The following is a 21,260-nucleotide window of genomic DNA, read 5'->3' as shown; positions in this document are numbered from 1 at the left end:
GATACTAAACAGCAGAAGACATTGCAGCAGTATAAGCAGTGAAATTTAGGCCATAAAAGCGAATCGTAAAATGGACAAATGTTTGGACATTAAATCATCATTATCGAATAAAATTGTGTATGAAAAAGTAAAGGAGAGCCAGACGGGAGTTGCACATTTCAACAATCACAGTTAACGTCCACCACCAAAACTGACAAAATATCCGGTAAAATCTTTCAAACTAAAACTTTAAAAGGACCGATGCATGAAATCCACATGTTGCGCAAACAATAAAACTTTCCCCCTTAAAATCACTAGTAATCATTCCACACATAGGGTATTGCATTGGAGCTTCTTCATAATATTTATAACAGAGTGTGTGTATATAGTACTAGTAAATAGCCCAATGAATCATACGGCACAGTATCCAAGTGCTTTATACACTTTAACTTTAATAGAGATTTTTTAAAAAACTACACAATTATTATGTAAACTAAAGGTCCACTTACTCATTTTTTACCCCGGAGCTTTCAACCGCAGTGACGGTGTTCCTCGGCAGATGGAGTTTGCTCGGTTTTCATGGAGATATCTTACATCTTATCTTTGGTTTTAAACTAACTTTGAAACGCGTCGTGCTTTTAGTTTGAAGGCAGACTTGTTGACTTCCGTCTGGTTTGACGCTGGGCTTGTAGCGTCTGTAACCATCAGAGACGGCGCGTGCAGGCTGGCAGGCAGGCTGGAGGAGCAGATCGCTGAGGGGCGTCCTGACAGTAGGTGGGGAACCTGTTCACCAGCTCCACGCGCGTTCCGCTCCGCTCCGCCGCTCCACGAGCTGTGAGCAACTCGGGCACCAAACTCGGACACAAAGCTCGCCCTTGATTCAAAAAACTTTTTGTTTTCCTTCAGAGGAGCAGGGGGGGGGAGGACATCTTCGCTGCCCGTGCGCGCTGGCGATGTCCGGATCGTACTGCAAAAGTTTGTACCCGTTCAGCGGGGAGCAGCACCAGCAGGGACTGAGCTTCGAGGCTGGGGACGTTATTAAGGTGGTCCAGGCTCTGCCCGGAGGCTGGTGGGAGGGCGAGAGGGATGGAGCTAGAGGATGGTTCCCTTCAAGTTATGTCCAGGTGTTGGAGGTAAGGGATTCTTTGTATGAGCCTTAATTAGAGCTTCACTGGGTGTAAAATTGCTGAACTGACTGACCTTTTGACTTTGTAATGATGTTGTGCTCATGAAAAACCCATTTTTCTTCAAGTGAACTGTTTATTCTCTCTCTGACTCAGTCACGTGCACGTTTTCTTCATGTCACTTTTGAGGACATTAAACAGAAGGTGAGTCAGGGCGGCTGTGGCTCAGGGGGTAGAGCAGTCCTCCCTTTATCAGAAGGTTGGCTCCCCCAGTCAGCATGGCAAGACACTGAAGCCTAAATTCCATGCATAAATGTGTACGAATGTGTTTCTGTGTCTGGTGAGCAGATGGCACCTTAGCCTCTGCTCATCAGTGTGTGACAGTAAAGTGGTTGGATTGGGAAAGAATTAGAAAGGCGCTTTAAAACAAACTATTTACTTTTTCCTGAAGACTTAACCTAACCCAAACTTTAACCGCTGGCCAAAAATCATCTTTTCTCCAATCGGGGACGTGGCTTTTGTCCCCTAAATCGACAAGCCGTCCCCGATCAACTGGTCTTTAGTCTCAAATGTGTTCAGTAAGGTCCCGTAAGTCAGACACACACACACACACACACACAAAGTGGCAAGAGTAAAAGATTCAGACCGGTCACACTCTCAGCATTGACAGATGCACTAATGAATCGTTTTCCCGAGTTATCAGATTAACTCTAACCTTCCCTCTCTGCCTGGCTGAGCGGCCGACTGGTCGCACACTTCCTCATTCCACACGCATTCCACTGAAATTCTCAGGTCTCCTCTCTGTGCGCCTGAATGCACAGGGCGTGCAAGCTCCCTCTCTCTCTTCACGGTCAACCCATCCCTCGCCCACCCTGACCCTCTCTGGCTCGACCTCCGAGTTCAGACACTGCTGCAACTTAGACAATATCTCCAGCTTCTTTCTTTCTTCCTTTTTAATTTGGCGTGCTTGGCTTGCTGAGTGAGTGTGTGGTTGAGGCGGTGACACCCACCCAGTGTTCTGACAGTTTGCTATAATCAGCTTGTATCCAAAAGGGACAGACATGACTCCAGCATTCTCGGCTATGGCACCCAATGCTGCCATCTTTATCACGTCCTCCCTCTGAATGTGAGGAGATATAAAAAGTAACATGATTTGTGCGCCGGTGACACCAGAGCGATGCCTCCTGATCACGGCCCTGTGCTGAAGACCCCGCAGCAGAAAACAGTTCAAGCACAACATCCCCTATCTTATCCAAGACCAGTTTTGAGGAATTGTGTTGACGGGCGGGGTAGCAGGGCGGCGCAGGGCGTGGAGAGACTGTTGTTTAAGCTTCACCAAGCATCCAGCCTGCAGAAGTGTTGAAGGTCTGAGCGAGAAGCTGAACTTTTAGAGGACTGCGGGTCTTGACCTGTCTGTAGTGGGGTCAAAGGAAAGTGTCGCCTATTCATTGATTCTGTTTCAGCAGTTGGTTCAGTGTTATGAATAGTAAAGTGAACAGAAAGACAATTCAGTCTCAGGCTATGCTTAGGTATGACAAAGAAAGGATAAATTGATTGATTAGTCAACAACCATTTTGATAATCGATTTTCAAGCAAAAAAAGCCAATCTCCATTATAGCGAGACCAGTAAATCAGCCGTGCTGGTGTATTGGCTTCTATCACCTTACCATAGATATATCATCTGTTTATTCCATATTTATATATTTTTAAATCTATTTGTCAACTGTATGTCTAGCACCTAATCACCATAGCAAACTCTTTATCCATGTAAAATGCTACTTGGCAATAAAGCTCTTTCTGAATCTGAAATCGGTATCAGTTTCCGTTACATGTAAAGAGAGCACAGAGCAGTTTATTGTTGCACTGAAAAATGTTTCACTCAGCGCATATTGTTATAAAATATAAGAAATTAAATTTTTAAGATGTAAAAATTGCAAAAGGAAAAGACAGCGGCCAGTGTATTGTTTTTTTTTATTATTTGTAACTCATAAATTATTGTCCTTAACAATCCAGTTTATAGTTTCAACTCTAATGGAAAGTGGTGCTGAAAAGATTGCTCGAGTGGCAGAAAATGAATCAGCAACAAGTTTAGTGATAATTTTCAAGCAAAGATTCCCTTGTGAGGATTTGCTTGGATTTGGGAGTGTTGGTCGGACAAAACAAGACATTCGAAGTGGAGATAAGATTAGTTTATTTCAAATTTGAAGGTATTAGCGGCCAGTAGGTCGCAAGAACTTGCCGTACAAAAAATGTCAAAGTTGTGTCTCAAGTATTTTTGGGCTGTACATCGTTTTCCCCCTAGAAAACAAGACAAGTTCATTGTTCTACTGCAGAATGTTCCGCTCAGTAACTATTGTGTTCCTAATTCTTAAAAGGGGAAAAAAAAGTTTGTGTTTATGTAAAAAAAAATCAGCCAATATATTGTTATCACATTTTTTATAACTCGATAGCATTGTCAGCCTCAAAATCCATCTGTCAGTCAATTTGAGGAGGTCGCCTTAAGCTCTGGTGAATGCGGCCAGCATTTTGCCCACCAAATGTTGAAACAAATTGATTACTGTGGTTTGACGAGGGAGGAAAAAAAAGGAAACTCATTGTCCACTTACTAGCTATTTAGAGTTTTCAACTGCATCTCATGGTCTTCCTCAGCTGAAGAAGTACATGACGTCTCTTCAGTTTATCTATAGTAGGTTGGAAGCCTCGGAAAAAGGTAAATTGGACGTTGATTTACTAAAACTACTGTTTTCAGGGTCAACCTTTCACACTTGGCCCTTCAGCTACTCTAAATGATGCAACAACAACATTCTTGTCTGATGTTGGGTCTGACTTATAACAGATTCTCATCAATTCCACGCGAGCTCCCACTGGGGGAAACTTGCCTCTGTGATCTGCAGCCTGTGTCGGATGTTTGTGGTGTTGTGGGTTCAGATCTCGACTCTCACGGCTAACCAATCTTTCTTTTCACTCTCTTCTTCGCTGTTCTCTGCACTCGGGTGGAACCTTCCTAAAAATAAAAGTAAATTGATTTGCTTTGCTGGCTTTACCTGTTCTACCAGGCAGTTAGCTGTTTCTCCCTATTTCCAGTATTTGTGCTAAATAAATAAAAAATAATATAATAATGCAAACATGAAAAGCCAAAACTATTTTAAGCGTGACTGTGGAAAAAGTAGTAGTAGACAAAATGATCTTAACTCCAGGTCCTCTTTCCTAGCTTTTCTACAGCATCTAATAAGCAAGTGAAATCTCTGGACAAAAGCCAGCAAGGAGACATTGACTTGAGTTATTTTGTCAAACTACTTTATTAGATTTGAAATAACAGGTATAACTGAGACCCCCTTATTGGTTCATAGTATTTGCTTGTCGGGCTTCAGTGCCAGTACATCAGAAGTTAATCTGGGATGAAGAGATTCACCTCCTACTTTTTGTAGGTAGAATTACTCACAGTGAAACTGGTGGCTTCCCCCACTCTTTGAATGTGTCATCAGTAGGTTGATCAGAAGTGTTGCGGGGGGAGCTGGCTGGCACAATGAAATGACTGATGGTGAAACAAAAAACATGTCGTTGTTTCCTCATTCTGGTCATTTATTAGAGCCCAGGGGGGTGCTCTTTAAAGAAATCACTCCTGCGGGCTGTTACGCAGGAACTCGGCTGCCTTACTTTCATAATTGTAAATGCTTAGAAAGTCAGGCTTACAGGGATTTGGAAGCTGGCACAGTAAACAATGCAGCTCTCATTCTGGCTCTGTTGTCATCTTCAGTATTGTGGCTTGGTTCCACAAACGGCTCCATTCTTCCAAACATAATAAATCATTCCGAACCTGTTGCCTCCACCAAGTTAAACTTTGGAACTTTTGAAGGAAGAAATGAGAAATAATTCTTCTTCTTCAAAGTTTTGCTTCTTACTTAATCTGATTTAAGAACTTGAAGCATATAATGGCTAATGTTAGCAAACTTTACATATTGCTGTTATAGCTATCATTACTGAGTCAGTTATGGAGCCTTACAGCTCTTCTTCACTGTTTTAGCTTTATCCAATCTATTGTGGCCATACAAGCTACAAAGTCCTCCTACAGTGTCCTTCCTTTCCTCCCTTCCTCTCATCCCCCTGAGTCTCTTTCCAGGTAATGTTTTGAGAAAAGAACACTGTGACCTCTCTTCTCAGTGGGCATCAGATATGAAATGAGATCCTGAGAGTGTGTGAACTGTATTGTGTGAAAGGTCCTCTCATCTACTCCAGGAGAACATTGTATTTCTTGAGCCATCATGACAACCGCCGGAGCTTGATGAATCATAGCCAGTTATATCAGTGTCTGGCTCATTAGTGCTGCTCACTGCTCACCTAATGAGGAGGATACGAAAAGAAACAAAAGGGAGTTAAAGCAGCAGCTAAAAACCATCAACGGTGACTCGGTTGCCATGACTTTCTGCCCGATGCCTCTGTGATGTCACCCAGCGCAGTTCAATGGAGGATATTGTCCTCAACAGTGTTTGGAAGCTTTTTATCAGCAAATGAATTGGAGTGAGTCATTGCTTCATTCATTCGATCAGCCTGCTTGCTTGAAAATAATTTGTCAGCCAATCTGTGGTGTTTGTCTTCACTGTTTCCAGATTGTTTAAATGCGAAGCCGAGCCTGGCTCTGTGTTGCTGCTCTGTTACTCTATCATTCCATGGAGCAATGCCTTATTACCGCGATCCACCTTTTTGTGATTCAGTGGTAGTTTTTATCTACGTCAGAGAAGGTATTTCTTACACCTTACTAGCAACAGGATATCTCATGAATTCAAAATTCTGGGGACAGGTCGAGACTTTGACCTAGGGACAATTGATTCCACTTAGGTATTTCCACCATTCTACAATTTCTATTCTTAGCAACAACTATGAAACAAGTAGAAATTTGATTCCAAACCTCGGAGGCTGGTTTGCCAGGTCAATAAATATCTGGTTATAGGGGCTGATGTCTTTGGAGACTGGCAGAGTGAAACGTCTGCAGCACCATTATGCATGTCCACTGTGTTTCCCTTCAGTAAATTGACAGTGCAAATGACACCAGGCTGCTACAGAATGTTTTCCATTTTTTTCTTGAAACACATTACATTGCAGGCACTGCTGGAGTACATTTTATCATATTTAAAAAGTATTTGAATTTACAACACAAGAATTTAGACTGAAAAAGTGAGATACAACCATATATTTCATTAAACCTTTTTCTTTTATCAAGGTTCAAAGTTCTACTTCATTAGCCGTGTTTCCAAGAATACAATGAAATGTGTGAGCTTTGGCATGCCGTGCGTTATTTATACACCATATACATACACAATAACATTGTATAGCCTATTAAATGTTTGTCATTGTCGCTGTTAAACAAATCAACAGGTATGGTGCCGTGTGTTCACGTTGTGCCGCTATGCCCCATCCCAGACAGCAAAATGACTTCCTGAAGAAGCGTCTTCCATTTGTTGAGCTGTTGTGATCATGCTCACATGCAGTACATGAAGCAAAATGTATTGGCACTTTGCTGAGACTTTTCTTTCATAAAAAAAGATGAAAGAGCAAGGAAAAGGATTTCGCTAGAGCTCAAATGATTAGTTGATCGACAGAACATTTGTCGGCAACTAGTTTGACAATGATTTAAGTTATTTTAATGCAATAATGTGAAGACAAATCCATCCATCCATCAACAACTGCTTATCCTGTGCCAATCCCAGCTGACATTGGGCGAAAGGCGGGGTACACCCTGGACAGGTGGACAGTCCATTGCAGGGCCACACATAGACAAACAACCACTCACACTCACACCTAAGGACAATTTAGGGCCGCCAGTCAACCTAGCCTGCATGTCTTTGGAGGGTGGGAGGAAGCCGGAGCCCCCGGAGAGAACCCACGCAGACACGGGGAGAACATGCAAACAGAAAAGCCGTATGTAAATATATACGCAAAACAAGCACTGAATATCCCAGGTTGGGAAATTGCAAAGGGATTCTGTAGCTATTGTGGTCAGTGGCTTGCTCAAGCACCAATCCAGGTTGAGGGCCCATAGTAAAACTGGCACACACCGGGTTATAGCCTTTAATGGCAGGTCAGAGGGCCGTTACACGCTCGTTGCTCTGAGGCTCCATTTGACATTCCCATAACACATCAGGGCTCCCCTACAAATGTTGAAAAATCCTGCAGCTGGGCCTGCCAGGGGCCAGGTGGGGGGAGAACCCCCCTGGTGTCGAGCACAGGTTGCCACGTGAATTTGTTAATGATGTAATGTTTATTTCCCACAAATTTCTAAATTGAGCTCACATTATTATTATTATTATTATAGCATCATGTATTGTTTCTCTTCTGTGTGAATTACCGTGTGTCTCTCTGTATCCACGGCAACTGCTGTAAGCAATTTGCAATGAGCTGTAAATTATGAACCACTTTGTTAATGCTTCTCCTGGTAGAGTGTCAGCTATGTTTATTATGAAACCGTAAGCTTTGGGGGCGGGGGGGGGCTTCCAGCAGAGGTTTGGGTGGTGATTTAGCCTGGCATAATCCCTATAGTGGAATGCCGGGGGTCAGACCACTGCTGTAGAGCCTCCAGCACACAGCCAGGTGTTTCCCCTGCACGCTGGAAAACTAATACCGCCCCTCCTGTCGTGTCGTCATACCAAAATACAGTCATTTCTTGTCATGGAACATACTCGTGTGAAGCTGTGAAAAATTTGCTGAACCACAATCTGTTGTTTGTTTTGACAGTGAAGAAAAGGTTTGGTGTTTTTGCACATCTATTAGCAGAGCTGGGTAGAAATAATTCCTCACTACATAGCAACAGGCAGAGGAAACCATAAATGCTTTAAATAGACTGGTGTATTGTGGCAGCAAGTCAATTTAGGAAACTTTAAAGGATGGTATGATTAATATAAAAGGGCAAATTCGTCACCATATTTAGGTTGTGCTGGCAGAGGGAACTATTTTAAGCCTTTATCTCTTCGGTCCAAGCCTACTCCTGTGTAGCTATTTTTGAGTTATAGCTTGAAAAACATTAGCTCAGTTAAAGAGTAATTACAGTTAGTTTCAGCTTGGCCCTCAGTTTTCCCCACTTTCTTCCTTCATACCAATGGAATTAGGCCAAAAGTTTGTGAAATACTCCTGTAGGGCTCAGTAAATCCTTATTTGCTGGGATCGCTGTCTTGAAATATGGTTCAGAGGGGCAAAGGGACAATCCAAATTGATCAGTCAGTTCGAGTTTTCAAGTCTGCATCACCTGCATATATGTAAATTACAGTATTGGTAAGGTGTGCGTATGTGTGTGTGACAGTCTGACAAGTGCTCCTTTATAGGGATGCACGGAAATGAAAACTCTTGGCCGAAGCTAAAACCGAATAGAATGAAAAACTTTCCTGAATACGGAACACGGTATTTCCATTTACATGTGTCTATTTACTTTTAATGCACACATGTAAAATGTTTTATACTTTCTGTGAATATAATCATACTGTATAGACACCTTATTTTGAAAACCGAGGCCGACCCAATTTGATAAATTATGTGGTTCTCGTATCGCGCAAGACTTCACATCCTCTCTTCATGGAGGACCCTCATACTGCGACATTTTAAAATTGACCTTGATGACCTTTCGATCTGATGCCCTATCTTCCCCTCACTACAAGACCCAGAGATACTTTTAAGGCCTAGTTTACACTGCATGATTTTAAGTCCGATTTGTCGGTGAGCTCTGGGACTGCTAGGCTGTGCTTAGGGGTAAATCAGTGATCGATCGGCGGTCGTTATGTTAGAACTACTCAACGACGCGTCAAAACGGCTTCCCATCACCAACGTCTGCCAGATATCTAGTATGCCAAATATCCGGAAGAGACGGCTCGACAAACAGCCGTTTCATGTGTAGGTTCGCATCATTTCCCGTTTCACATTTCACGTGTGTTTTCCTGACAAAACGTGGTTTGGAGACTCTCAGAAGATGCCAAACATTAAAGCATGTGATTCTTAACTTACAGCAAGTGTGGCGCTTTAAGAAGAATGGGGGCCGCATGGGGCATTTGGAAATGGGGAAATCCAGATCAGATGAGGAAACCCCAGATCAGTGTAACCACAGAAGTCCACCAGTAGATATTTCCCAACAGTATATACACACTTACTCACTGCCACGCACACTCAAGAATTAGGCGCCATCTGTTTAAAAGAGCGGGACAGTGTGCATTAAGCTTAACACTCAACTGTTTCACTGTGGATACAACCAGGACGTCTGGAGTCACAGTCTTTTGTTTTAGCAGCTGAGTGAAGCAGTCGGGGTTTAAAAAAGTCTCGTTGTGTTGCCCTGCAGCGGCTATTAACAGGTCACGGCGAGAAATGCTTTAGTTACTGCGGAGTGCTCAGTGAGTTTAGCACTTGAGTGGAAAGCAGAACAGGGGATTGACATGCTGCCACATCTGATCCTGAGAGCATAAGCAGGCCTGTATAGATAAGATCTGCACACTGGGGATCACGCTTCTTCATGGGCAGTGCACGTCATGAATACGCCATACGCAGAAGCTTAGAGCAGAGACGGTCAAATATACAAGGCTTGAGAAATTCACATAAACTGAACGGGGGGGGGATGTAACAAAACATCCTTTGTTAGCGCTCTAGCCTGCACATACACACATGTACCCTGTGCTGATGCACTGAGCAGACAATCAGTGTGTGTGTGTGTGTGAGAGTATATATGTGTGACCGAGCGTATGCTTAAGCACGCATGTCCATCCATCCTCCTCTCTGCATGTCTGAAGTGTCTCTACATCTGGGAATGTGGCTTCGCTTCAGGCTCCCACATCTGCCCAAACCAAAACAATGTCTCCCAAATAAAGATACGGTCCACAGCCCCCATCGCTCTCTTTCCCTCTCCCCGTCTCCCTCTGTCTCCCTCCAAGGACTGTTTAATTCTCTCACCCCTCCTCCACTCACCCCAGCTCGGTCTGGCCCTATCTTGACACATTCTTCTTTCTAGGTCTAGTTATTAGCGGCCGAGCGTACATGTGAGAAATGTCTCCCCGGCTGTGTTTCTCACATGAGGCTGAGTGATCCCAGAGGGTTGGGAAGTTGCGGCTCAGCTTCAGACCTCCCGGGGTAAGAGGCTAGCGTTACAGTCCCCACTGGGGCCTATTGATAACAGTAGTGATGAGATGTTGTTATGCCGCTTTGTGTCCTAGTTCTGTGTAGGTCACTGGAGGAATTTTGAGCACCAGTACTGAGATTGTGACCTGAAGCATATTTTGTGGTGAAAATGTTATTTTCATATTTTTCTAAGATGTAATCTAACTTCCTAGCGTTTAGACCATTGCAAGTCAACAAAATACACTGCAGGAACCACGTTTTACTTACTTGCCAACTTTAACCCGTCGAACAACCCATTGCCGCATTTTTTTCAGGAAAATCAGGACACACAGATTTCAGATACTCCGGAGTACATGTTGAGTGCCACTTACATGCAAAATAATATCTTATCCTAAAAAAAAACGTGACGTGTAGTGACTGTGCCATAAGCTTGTAAATAGTACAATCATGGGAAAGCAACCTAAGTTCATTAGGGCTGCTGGTAATGATTAACCATTGTGATTATTGAGACAATGAGGGAAAGCACCAAAGGTCCTCTTTAATGAAGTTTGTCAATTTGGTACTAAATCCCACGTGGAGCCAGCTGTGGGAACCCTGGTCAAGACCACCAATTGGGTGTCTTAATATAAAGGTCTCATCTCTGTCACATATTTCAAACATAAAATAGATCATAATTTCATAGTAATCCATTTGGAGCTCCTTGCTTACGTGATAGTTTGAAAGCCCTCTACTTGCTGGAGAATCAACAGGCCTTAGATTTTTATTAAACAGCGACAACTAGTAAGTGTAAAGTGTTGCATCTGTGTATCAGCATTCGCTCCTGTGTGACAGTGTTGATTGGGCAGCTGTGTCTCTTTTCACACAGACACTGGCATCAGCATTTGTGTGTGAATTTCCCGGTAACCCTGGGTGTGCAGATATCTTGCTGTTGCCACAGAAAGGGAAGATGGAGGTATTTATGCATGAATAATAGGAAACAGATACTTCCCCTGTCATGTCACGCCTCTGTTCCTGCTCATGACAAGGTAGGAGATGGAGTGAGCGAACATCACAGTATACACATCCACTGTGTACCTTGTAACTATTTTAGTAGAAAACTCCAGACTAGAGGTGGCCCTCGCTCTCCGTCTGCATCTCATCATGAAAAAGCCTTTGTGTTTGTGGCTGTGTGCTTGCCTTGTGGCTGTTTACGGCTCTGCCCCAGTATGTATACAGCTGGAATTTGTTTGGTTTCTCTTAAATCCATGCATGCCTGTATTAAAAGTCTTAACTGTGTTGCAAGGTAGACGAGCATGCCACACAAAACAAATTTCAGGAAGGACCAATTGTAATGAAGTGAAGACAACATCATAACATTTTCATTTCTCTATTTGTCAGTGTCATAGAACACACTGTATAAGTGGTCATATCTAGGTAAGAGGAAGCAGAACATGTCAGGACATCATGAGGCAGCCCAGATGTTGCTTCAGTTGTCTTGAGCTGTCACACTAAACGGGAATGTCGGACTGTCCTTTTTTTGCTCGACATTAGAGCTAGGTGCTGCTCTAACAAGGTTTGATTTGGACTCCCCTGTTCAAATGAAAAGTTCTAACTAGTTCTACAAAGTGTATGTATTTGTTAATAAATATTTAAGAATTTCAGTGTACAGGGAAACTTGAACATCTGACACTTTGAATCTTGAATAAGCAAAACACTAAACCACCTGAGAAGCTGTGTGGAAGCATTTTTTATTCAACACCCTGGATGGTTAATGGAGGTTAATTAAAAAGGTTAAGCAATTTTGTTATTTTATTTTTTTATACTGATTTTGTAAAAAGCGACTGCCTTATGTCCGTTTGAGGACTTTTAAATCTTAACCTATTTTAAAAATGTGGGATACCACAGACATAACAGAATGTTTTTATATTTTAATCTTAAGAACGCACACACCAGACGATTCATTCAAGACTCAGGATCACCACTTCACTTGGTGTTTATACTAAACGATTTCAGAAAGGCAGTTCCGGGAAAACTCATAGAAACTCGAGTGATCACATGTGATTTCAGTCATTAACAAACATGGAGGCAGACTGTTGTTGTCAGCTGACTGCACTTGCACTCGCCCCCGCGATTGATGGTAGGGGCGAATCGGGCCCAACTATTCTCTAGTGTGTTGCATTATCGTAAGCTAGCTTGTCACTTAGGCAGCAGAAGCAACAGAACATTAATTCTTCCTCATAGTTTAGCATTACTTTGTGGTTTGAGTTGAAATGAATTTAAGGTAATATAAAGCTACGCTGTTTAAAAAACATTTTTATACATGGTCCCTGGTGCTGGGGCCTAGTATCATTTCCACATCATGTATCACCTCCTGTTCATGTTCAGGAACCTCTCCGCCTCTGGATCTTTCCAGCTGGAAACTGGACAGCTGCTCTGACAGACCTTGACCTATACAGATTCTCCTCTTCCCAAATCCAGATGTTTCCACGGGGGTCACCAGAGGTCACGCTCAGCTTGACACACATAGGAACAAGTTACAGTACGACACAGCAAAAAAGCAATGTAATACACCAAGCACACACACACACACTCTGTCACAAGTCAGGAGGGACTCAGTCACTCAGGCACGTGTAAGGACAGCTAAATGTTAGTCCTGTCCAGTAATCCAGTCTGTTGAAACTCTGGACCATTTAGATTGAGGCTGCACATTAGGCCACCTCCACACAGCCAGTGAGTGGGTGACGAGCATTTCATAACCCATGTGATCATCGACAGTTGCATCTGATGACTCACCTTTTCAGGACAATCAGTGTCTGTGTAGTAACTCTGCTAACCTGCTGAAAGCTGAAAGTCTGTCTGAAAGACTCAGTGTTCAGCTGTTGCTCAATAGTGGAAACTGCTCTGAATCTTTACTGCTAAAAAAGAATGACCCCTGGATCTTTAGAATAACAATTTTAGTTACTCACGAGTTATGTTTACCTATCAACTCTTCAGAGAGTCGATTTAGGATCCAGTTATTCCTTATTTAATACTTTCCCGTCAGTTTTTCAAAGTGAGCAACCCTGCTTCTCTCTTCTAATCTGTTAAGTAAATTGCTTAAATTACACCACAGTTTTCACTAGAAGTTAGATAATGCCCTGGATTTCAACTTCCTTTAATGTCCATGAAGTGGAGTCTTTCTTGCAGGTCTCAGCTGGGGCTGTTAAAATCCAGCTAACGGCCTGAGTTTACTACGCTGTTATTCTCTGACTGACCTAAAAGCAAGACTGGCTATTTATTTATAAGCTTTTTCCAAGGGAATTCAACAAATTATTCTTGGTTTTCCAGGCAGAGAGCCAGTGTCACTGAAATAGAGAGACTGTGAGGTATTTAGTTTTCCATAATAAGAGATGCTGCCTGTGTTTGGGGTGTGTGGGACATGTCTCTAATCTGAGAAAGAAAATGCTGGGATCTGTTTATAATACCAGGAAGACCAATGAAGTATATGGTTTCTTCTTTTTTAGCATCAAAAACAATTTGATATGTTACAGTTCCTCTTCAGCTACAAAACTGTGAAGCTGAGTTATCTTGGACCAAATATCCTAAAGAATTTGCCAATGTAAGGACTTCACAGTTAAGTAACTGGAATCACGATTTCACCGAATTTATCAAGCTTTGCATTTGAACCATATTAACTCACATTTAAACCCTGTTTATTATTATTTTGTTTTATTAAGCAAATTAGAAGAATATCTTAGAATACATTTGTTGGTTTATTTTAAAGTTCTATCCAACAAGCTGTAAACCCAACATTGGCATATTATCACCTAAACTAAGGTAACAAACTAACACACTAAACTTTGTTAGCAAACAGTTGCATATTTACACATGTAGCAGCAGAGTAGATGTGGAGAATTCTTTTCATTCATTTGGAGTCGTGTTTCAGGCCATCTATTTGCTCTCTAGCTCTGTTTTGGTCTTTTGCTAAATCAGCTTCACTACGTAGCTAGTTGATATCTTTATCTGTCTGCTGTTTGAGGGTGTGAGGGTAGTGTACAGTGTGGTTTGTTTGGTGCTTGTTCACTGAAAATAGTTGACTGAGAGCAGTGAGACTAAAATGGTATATTTCCAGGTTCAAAATCCAAACAAGTGCCTAAAGAACATAATTCTCTGTGGGTTTGTCCCCTTTCGCATTACACTTAATCTGTTGATCCATTTGTAATACAAGTGCATTGCCTGTTCGGGGTGTGTCCGTTTGGAGCGTGGCCGTTTGGAGTGCATTGCATTGAACTTGTAGAATTCCCAAATGAATGTAGAGTGATTTGCATCCATAAATCTGCCTCAGCACCTCTAATTTCCAACTCCTATGTCATCACTAAGCCATTTTCAATGGAAATATATTTGTGGATAGCCACCTATTCTTGTGGATTAGACTCTTCTGCCGTGCTGTTTCACACAAAATCCACAAATGTGTGACTCGTGTCTGTAAAACACATTTCCCAAATAAATGCAGAGTGATTTGATCTGTAAATCTTTTGCAATTCCAATCATAGATGTTTTTTTCTTTACAAAAATAGTTTTAGAGCGGCATGTTGTTGAACGTTAGTGTGTCTGTAAGATGCATACGCTACAACTGCAACATCCAAAGTTGGATTCAACTTGGAGACTTTTGTTGCATGTCACTCCTCTTTCTATTGCCACATTTCTTGTCTGCTGCTTTAATATCCACTCTCTAATGAAGGTGAAAAGGCCAAAAGAAAATTATTTTGGGAAATGTAGGAAGTCATTAACTGAAGCAGATGAGACTGGACATCGTTAAAGAACAAACGTCTCCCACATATTGATCATATTTAGTGGCAGATGGTGACATTTTAGTGAAAGCACATTTCACCAGCTCACAATCTGCTGGTAATAATAATAATTGCTCCTATGCTCTGTTATTTTACCTTCATGATTCTCAGATGCCTGCTGTGAGGACTAGAACATGTTCAATGAAGTTCATCTTTCAAACTGCAGCGTGATGAGAGCGACTGCAGAGCTCACAGACAGCAGCAGTGATCGTTGTGGTTGCAACTCATTCATCGCAGCCTGGGATGAGTCCTTGTGTTCTCCGCCAGAGGCTTTTCTGGCATGCTGTGAATATGGAGCCAAAGGCAGTCGGGGGTTTCGAAGGTTAACCATCTGGAATGGTGCATTATTTAATGTTGCATATGCTGAGACAAGCTGGCTCTGAGATTCGTCATACTTCCCACCACCAAGGTGCTCCCATTATCTCAGTCATGTCTGGGTGTTTTTTTATGTGTATGACAGGACAGGTCAGATCTGTCACAAACTTCTGTCAGGGAGGAGCATTTTAACTCTGGCTTTTAAAGCTCAGAACGCTCTTCACACACACTGCTTTGAGACTCCGTTTGAAGCAGGTATGTGGATGTTTCGAGGGACAGAAACTTAGATTCAGAAGCACTTTGTGATGTTGTTTAATCAGAGCACTGGAACTGAACCACATCAACAATCTAAAATGTCTTCATGTCCAAGATTTTTTACATATTATCCGTGTACCTCTGACTACAAGCTGCCCACTCCCATCTGTCTTTGCCTGATTCTGAGAGCCGTTTCTGCTTAGCTCAGAGAAAAACAACTGGGGTATCATTTCACTGATAAAAACATGTGACCAAACAGCGTCGTGTCTGAAGGAAGCCAACAGGAAAGCAACCAGAAAATGTAGAACCCCCCCCCCCGAAAGTCTTTTGTTACTCCATTACATGGTAGCACAGATCCTGAATCTGAATCTGATGGAACCCAGACATTTCAGTCACTCAGTTGTGACAGGAGAATGTTGATATAACAAACTCTTCTTCCTGTTATGAACTCTGTAACCCGCTGGGCGTCCAGTACCGTGACACACAGAATAACGGTCCCAGTCCTGGAGCAAAATTTGACGAAACAGGCACTTTTACCATCTGTGCCCCCAGACCTGAAGGCCCCTGGTTCACTATGTAGCAACTACTTGTGGTAATTTCATGAATTGCACATAATCACAATTACATTTAAGACTAAATACTAAATCTGGTATTAATACCTAGTTCACCAGATTGGGACGTAAATGCAACTTGGTATACAACACATTAGAGTGGGAGGGATCCAGGACCTGGTCTAGTCATTGCCTGCTCTGCGCTGTTCTCACCCAGTCTTACACTACAACAGTGAAAACAAATGTATAATAACCCATGATGTTTGACTTAGGAGCTACATGTGAGGAACAAGTGAAGGGCACCTTGCCTCTCCACACATTCAGCACTGAACTCCACCGTAACTGTATATGTGGTTTGGTTTCAGCTTTTTTTCTCCTTCCAATTCTTTTTCAGTACATAAACATTGTGTGTCACCGACATGATTGGAAATGTCTCATAGTTTCTTTAATGGCGTTTTGGTGTTAGTCCATTGTTACATCCATGACTACTTTTCACTGCTGTCGCAAATTACTGGACTATTTAAGAAAACCTGTTTCTCAAAGGCACACGAAGGACAAATATAACAGTGACCACGGAGACCATCAAGGGGAAAACATCACTGCAGTGTTGTCAGAGAGTGTGTAATTACATGCAGTCATAAGTCACCCGGGTTGACATGGATTCATGCTGGAGAGCTCTGGGTTTCTTCCTTCCTCTTCTTCCACCGAGGGCAGAGAATTAACTTTATTCTCCAGGGACAGTTTATGCTTAAATCAATACTCACTACTGCTTGATTATCCCTAAGACATAGGTGATGAGATAGTAAATATCTATGAAGTAATGTTTGCTTTGAGCTGATATTCTCTGGCCTGACCCTGGTATGTGGCAGTGTCTGATGATAACGAATAGCATTCCCATTTCCTATCACCCACTCTGATCCGAACACGTCTCCACAGTGGCCTCCCAATACTTGTCAGAGGCAGAGAAGAGAATTCAGGCCTGTCAGTTTCACAGATTACAAGTTTCATATAGCTTGCTCTGGGTTGTACCATTTAAATGCTTTGCCTCTCATGCTTTCTGTTCTCGCAGGGCATTTATGAAGTTTACAATAATTACAGGGGAAGATTTACCATAGAATTTGTTTTGTAATTTTTTAAACAATAGGTCCTTTATTTTTAACAGATGTAGGCAAAATTATATTGTTAGCAAGCTAATTAAGCTACATTTACTGTAGCTCCATGAGCTGACTTGCCAAACAGATTGCAGGTTTATTGTTGATTATGTAACGTTACAGTTTTACTCAGTTAACATTACACTGCTCAGAGACTTGAGACTTGGACTCTAGCTCAGAGACTTGAGACTTGACTTGGACTCTAGCTCAGAGACTTGAGACTTGAGACTTGGACTCTAGCTCAGAGACTTGAGACTTGAGACTTGGACTCTAGCTCAGAGACTTGAGATTTGACTTGGACTCTAGCTCAGAGACTTGAGACTTGACTTGGACTCTAGCTCAGAGACTTGAGACTTGACTTGGACTCTAGCTCAGAGACTTGAGACTTGGACTCTAGCTCAGAGACTTGAGACTTGACTTGGACTCTAGCTCAGAGACTTGAGACTTGACTTGGACTCTTGCTCAGAGACTTGAGATTTGACTTGGACTCTTGCTCAGAGACTTCAGACTTGACTTGGACTCTAGCTCAGAGACTTGAGACTTGACTTGGACTCTTGCTCAGAGACTTGAGACTTGACTTGGACTCTAGCTCAGAGACTTGAGACTTGACTTGGACTCTTGCTCAGAGACTTGAGACTTGACTTGGACTCTAGCTCAAAGACTTTTGAGCATCTCTGGTGTATAGAGACTGTAATGCTAAAACACAAGCCTGGCTGGGGTTGCTGGAGTGTAAACTTCCCCACATCTAATAAAGAGAAGGACACAGCGGCTAACGTTAACCTACACTCTAATAGCATCCAAGACAAGCTTCTCACAGTGACTTAAACTGTGCTTCACACTACATACACATTATATACTTACACACTTCATACTTCACACAGTGAATGTTGCTGGGGGAGAACAAGGCTTTTATAATGTATTTCTAAACCCCCAAAATACTGTAGCATGAAACGCTCTCATTCCTTGGATGTAATCTTAGTAAACCAATTAGCCGGACATGCTAACATTGACACAGGGCCACAATGCACCCCCTAAAACCAGGCATTATATAAAAAAAAAAAAAATCAGTTGATAAAAAAGTGTGATGCAGACTTGCAGCTGAGAGAGAGAGAGCTGTGGACGAGTGTGAACGAGGGAGCGTGCAAATATGTGTTGACGTGATATAAAAGCAAACTAACTCTACAGTTTTGTGGTTTATGTGTGAAGAGTATGAACTACACTGCAGGCTGGGTTCTTTATTAACAGTGACAGACAGACGGGTAGAGCCGCGTTATATACCCTCGTCGCCTCTATGAAACGTATCCTCACCGCTGCATTATTGCATTGCATTGCATTTATTGCACTGCATTATTATAAACTATGATGAATGGTCGTGGGTCACATCTGTCCCCCTGCATCCAGGCCAACTCTTTAAATCCAGAGTACGTCTCTTACCAGCCCCATGCACACCACTTAAGCATTGCAGGGCTTTCGTGCTAAGTTATGGTTGTGAAGCTACGATTGGACAATTGCTGTTCAGAGATGGAGCTTAGCGAGCGGTCATCTATGTCTGCGATTGCAGAGAAGTCTCCTCCTTCTCCTACTGTATTCTATTGAATTCATATCCAGCCTGCAGAGATTGGATCGAGTTCCTCCTCTTCTAGATGCGTGAGTGACTTGGCGTGGACCCCAGTAACAAAACTGTAGCTCTCCCAAGTCTCCAAACAGCATCTGAATGTGTTACAATGGCCTCAGCCTGTTGTTTTCCTGCTAATCAGCAGCAGATGTGCACAGTTTGCATACATGTTCTCTCGTGTTCTTCGGCTGTGTTTTGTGTGCACATACGCTGTCTTAGTCCAGAGCAGTGCAGAGCAGAGACAGTTTGTTGTTCTTTGTGTGGCAGCAGCAGAAGCAGCAGCTCAGCCTGCTCCGCTATGATGTCATTGGTTGCTGGTTGTGAAATGCTTGAGGAAATGAGAACCTTATTGAACCCGAGCTGAGTGCTGCTTATTTCTTCTCCATCTCTTGTGTAGCCTTATCTTCAGTGGTGTAGTTTGATCTTGTTATCTCTTTATCTCCAGCAGTTATTTCAATTCAGACATACCCCTGAGAAATACATCTTAGACTTGGCTCTAACATTGTGTTTAAATGCACCTCCATTGTTCTGATGAGCCTTTAATGGTTATTGACACGAACCGATGTTGTTGTTGCTTTTCTGTTTTGACAGAGCACCGCATCTCTGAGTCATCTCTCTGTTGAGGACCTCAGAGAACCCCTGCCACCTCTCTGGAAATGCTACATGTCTCCACAAGGGCGGCGATACTACGTCAACACCACAAGCAATGGTAAGAGTCAGTAAATTTAGGTGGGGTTACAGGTTGGAACTATTTTTGATAGATAACAGTTTATACATCCGCCCAGTACATATGTGCAGCACCTCTGGCTGTAGTCCTGGTTGCCGGATCAATGAGCACAGGTTTGTTTTGGTTTCAGCACAGGCACGGCATGGTATCAAACCGGGCAGCCTCACTGTGGTGACAACACTACAGGAAGCTACTCGGCGCCATTTTCAGTTGCTACTCACTAAGAAGTAGTTTGACAACATAACTAAACTCTCCCTAAAACCATAATCAGTCGTTTTTACATTTCTGTACCAGTTATGTAAAAAGTATACGTGTTAATTAGTGGCTAACTGTTTCCCCTGCTTCCAGCCTGTATGCTAAGCTAGGCAAATTGTTTCCGGACTTCACTTCCATACTTAACTCAGACATGAGACTGATATCCTTCGTGTCATCTTGCTCTCACAAAGAAAGCGAATAAGCGAATTTCCCATAATGCTGAACAGTGTATGTCATACAAGTGGCAGCATACTTCCACACTTGCATCGTTTTCAGCTTTTGCCCACATTCAGAAGGAAGGTTCTGTAGTAGGGCAGATTGATTTTGAAAAAATATCAAATTACAATTATTTTGACAGATTTTGAAATTGAGATATGATTTGCGATACTAGGGGGACTGATGATTTTTACATCATTATTCTCATTTTCATTGACAAACATATTAAAATGACGTGACACGACAATGTTTAATTTAAAATGGTATTTTGAAAATTGCAGTAGGAAAAATTGTGATTTTCATAAAATTTCAGTTGCTCAGCTCTGTTCTGTGTTGTTCTGATATAAGGAGCGTCTTTTTTTCTATGATTTCTGTGTGGATTAATGGACATTTTTTGCTCCTTTTGTGGAGGTGCGTCTCATAGTTTGAAAATCTCTGATCTACCACAATGTCGGAGGGAATAAAAGGATTTGTTTATGTGGCTGTAAAATATTTAGGAACAGGCGATGTCATCAACATGGCTTAAATGATCATTTCAGTTTATTACAATGTGGGTCCTATTTGTGTGACTTTAGCCAGCACTCCCATCTGTAATAATAGCACTGTACTCACGTTAGTCATCCAGTTAATGGCTAAGATATGGCATTTTTGGCGTCATCACTAAAAATAAGTCTTGACTGTGCAAGAAACAAGAGAAGTCAGATGATCAGACAAACAAAGCCAAACACATTTATTAAAGTAAGACTAATTTAGAAGATGAGACAAATGTGAGTGGTAGAAATTATCACCCTTTGTTTGTCAACTCTTTGTTGTTAACATCCTTCACTGTTTGACATGCTTACCTACCATATTACTGTAGTCGTGTGCACACAGGTTTCCTGTGCAGTGACGATTACCACAGAAATGTTCTGTGTGCTCGCTTTTAAAGTGATAGAACTAATGAGAAAACTGATAAAGACTAATAGATGATTGCCCAAACTACAGAAATAGGAAAAGTTGTAATAAATGTGAATTATGCTTATATGTTTTCTAAACCCAGCTCCTCTAAAGATGTTTCGTAGCATCATTGCTGCTTTAAATCCTGTGCAGCTCCTGTGTGGCTCTTTGCTCCTACATTTTGTAAATGTTGCTGTCAAGTTTGGATTTTTTTACCTTCTGTGAGCGCAGCCTGGCAGTGGAA

General features: G+C 42.2%; 1 protein-coding gene across 1 annotated transcript; it reads left to right on the top strand.

The window, feature by feature from the left end:
• The first annotated feature begins 682 nt into the window (after nt 1-682).
• LOC119893016 (growth arrest-specific protein 7) lies at nt 683-19,620 on the top strand. The gene is made up of 2 exons (XM_038704931.1): nt 683-1,112; nt 19,474-19,620. Exons 1-2 carry the CDS (start codon nt 933-935, stop codon nt 19,603-19,605), a joined length of 312 nt encoding a protein of 103 aa, XP_038560859.1. The 5' UTR covers nt 683-932; the 3' UTR covers nt 19,606-19,620.
• Nucleotides 19,621-21,260: the final 1,640 nt, after the last annotated feature.

The sequence above is a fragment of the Micropterus salmoides genome, unplaced genomic scaffold (assembly GCF_014851395.1).
Source record: "Micropterus salmoides isolate LMB-PRFRI ecotype aquatic unplaced genomic scaffold, ASM1485139v1 Ms_hic_scaffold_798, whole genome shotgun sequence".
NCBI classification, from domain to species: Eukaryota; Metazoa; Chordata; class Actinopteri; order Centrarchiformes; family Centrarchidae; genus Micropterus; species Micropterus salmoides.
The sequence above is the reverse complement of the archived record's forward strand: the minus strand, read 5'-3'. Positions and strand labels throughout refer to the sequence as shown.

What these genes read in the sequence shown, in the direction of transcription:
- LOC119893016 (XM_038704931.1), top strand. Translation starts at nt 933, where the DNA reads ATGTCCGGATCGTACTGCAAAAGTTTGTACCCGTTCAGCGGGGAGCAG. An exon ending in GTTATGTCCAGGTGTTGGAG is followed by an intron (nt 1,113 to 19,473) that starts GTAAGGGATTCT and finishes CTGTTTTGACAG; the next exon opens with AGCACCGCATCTCTGAGTCA.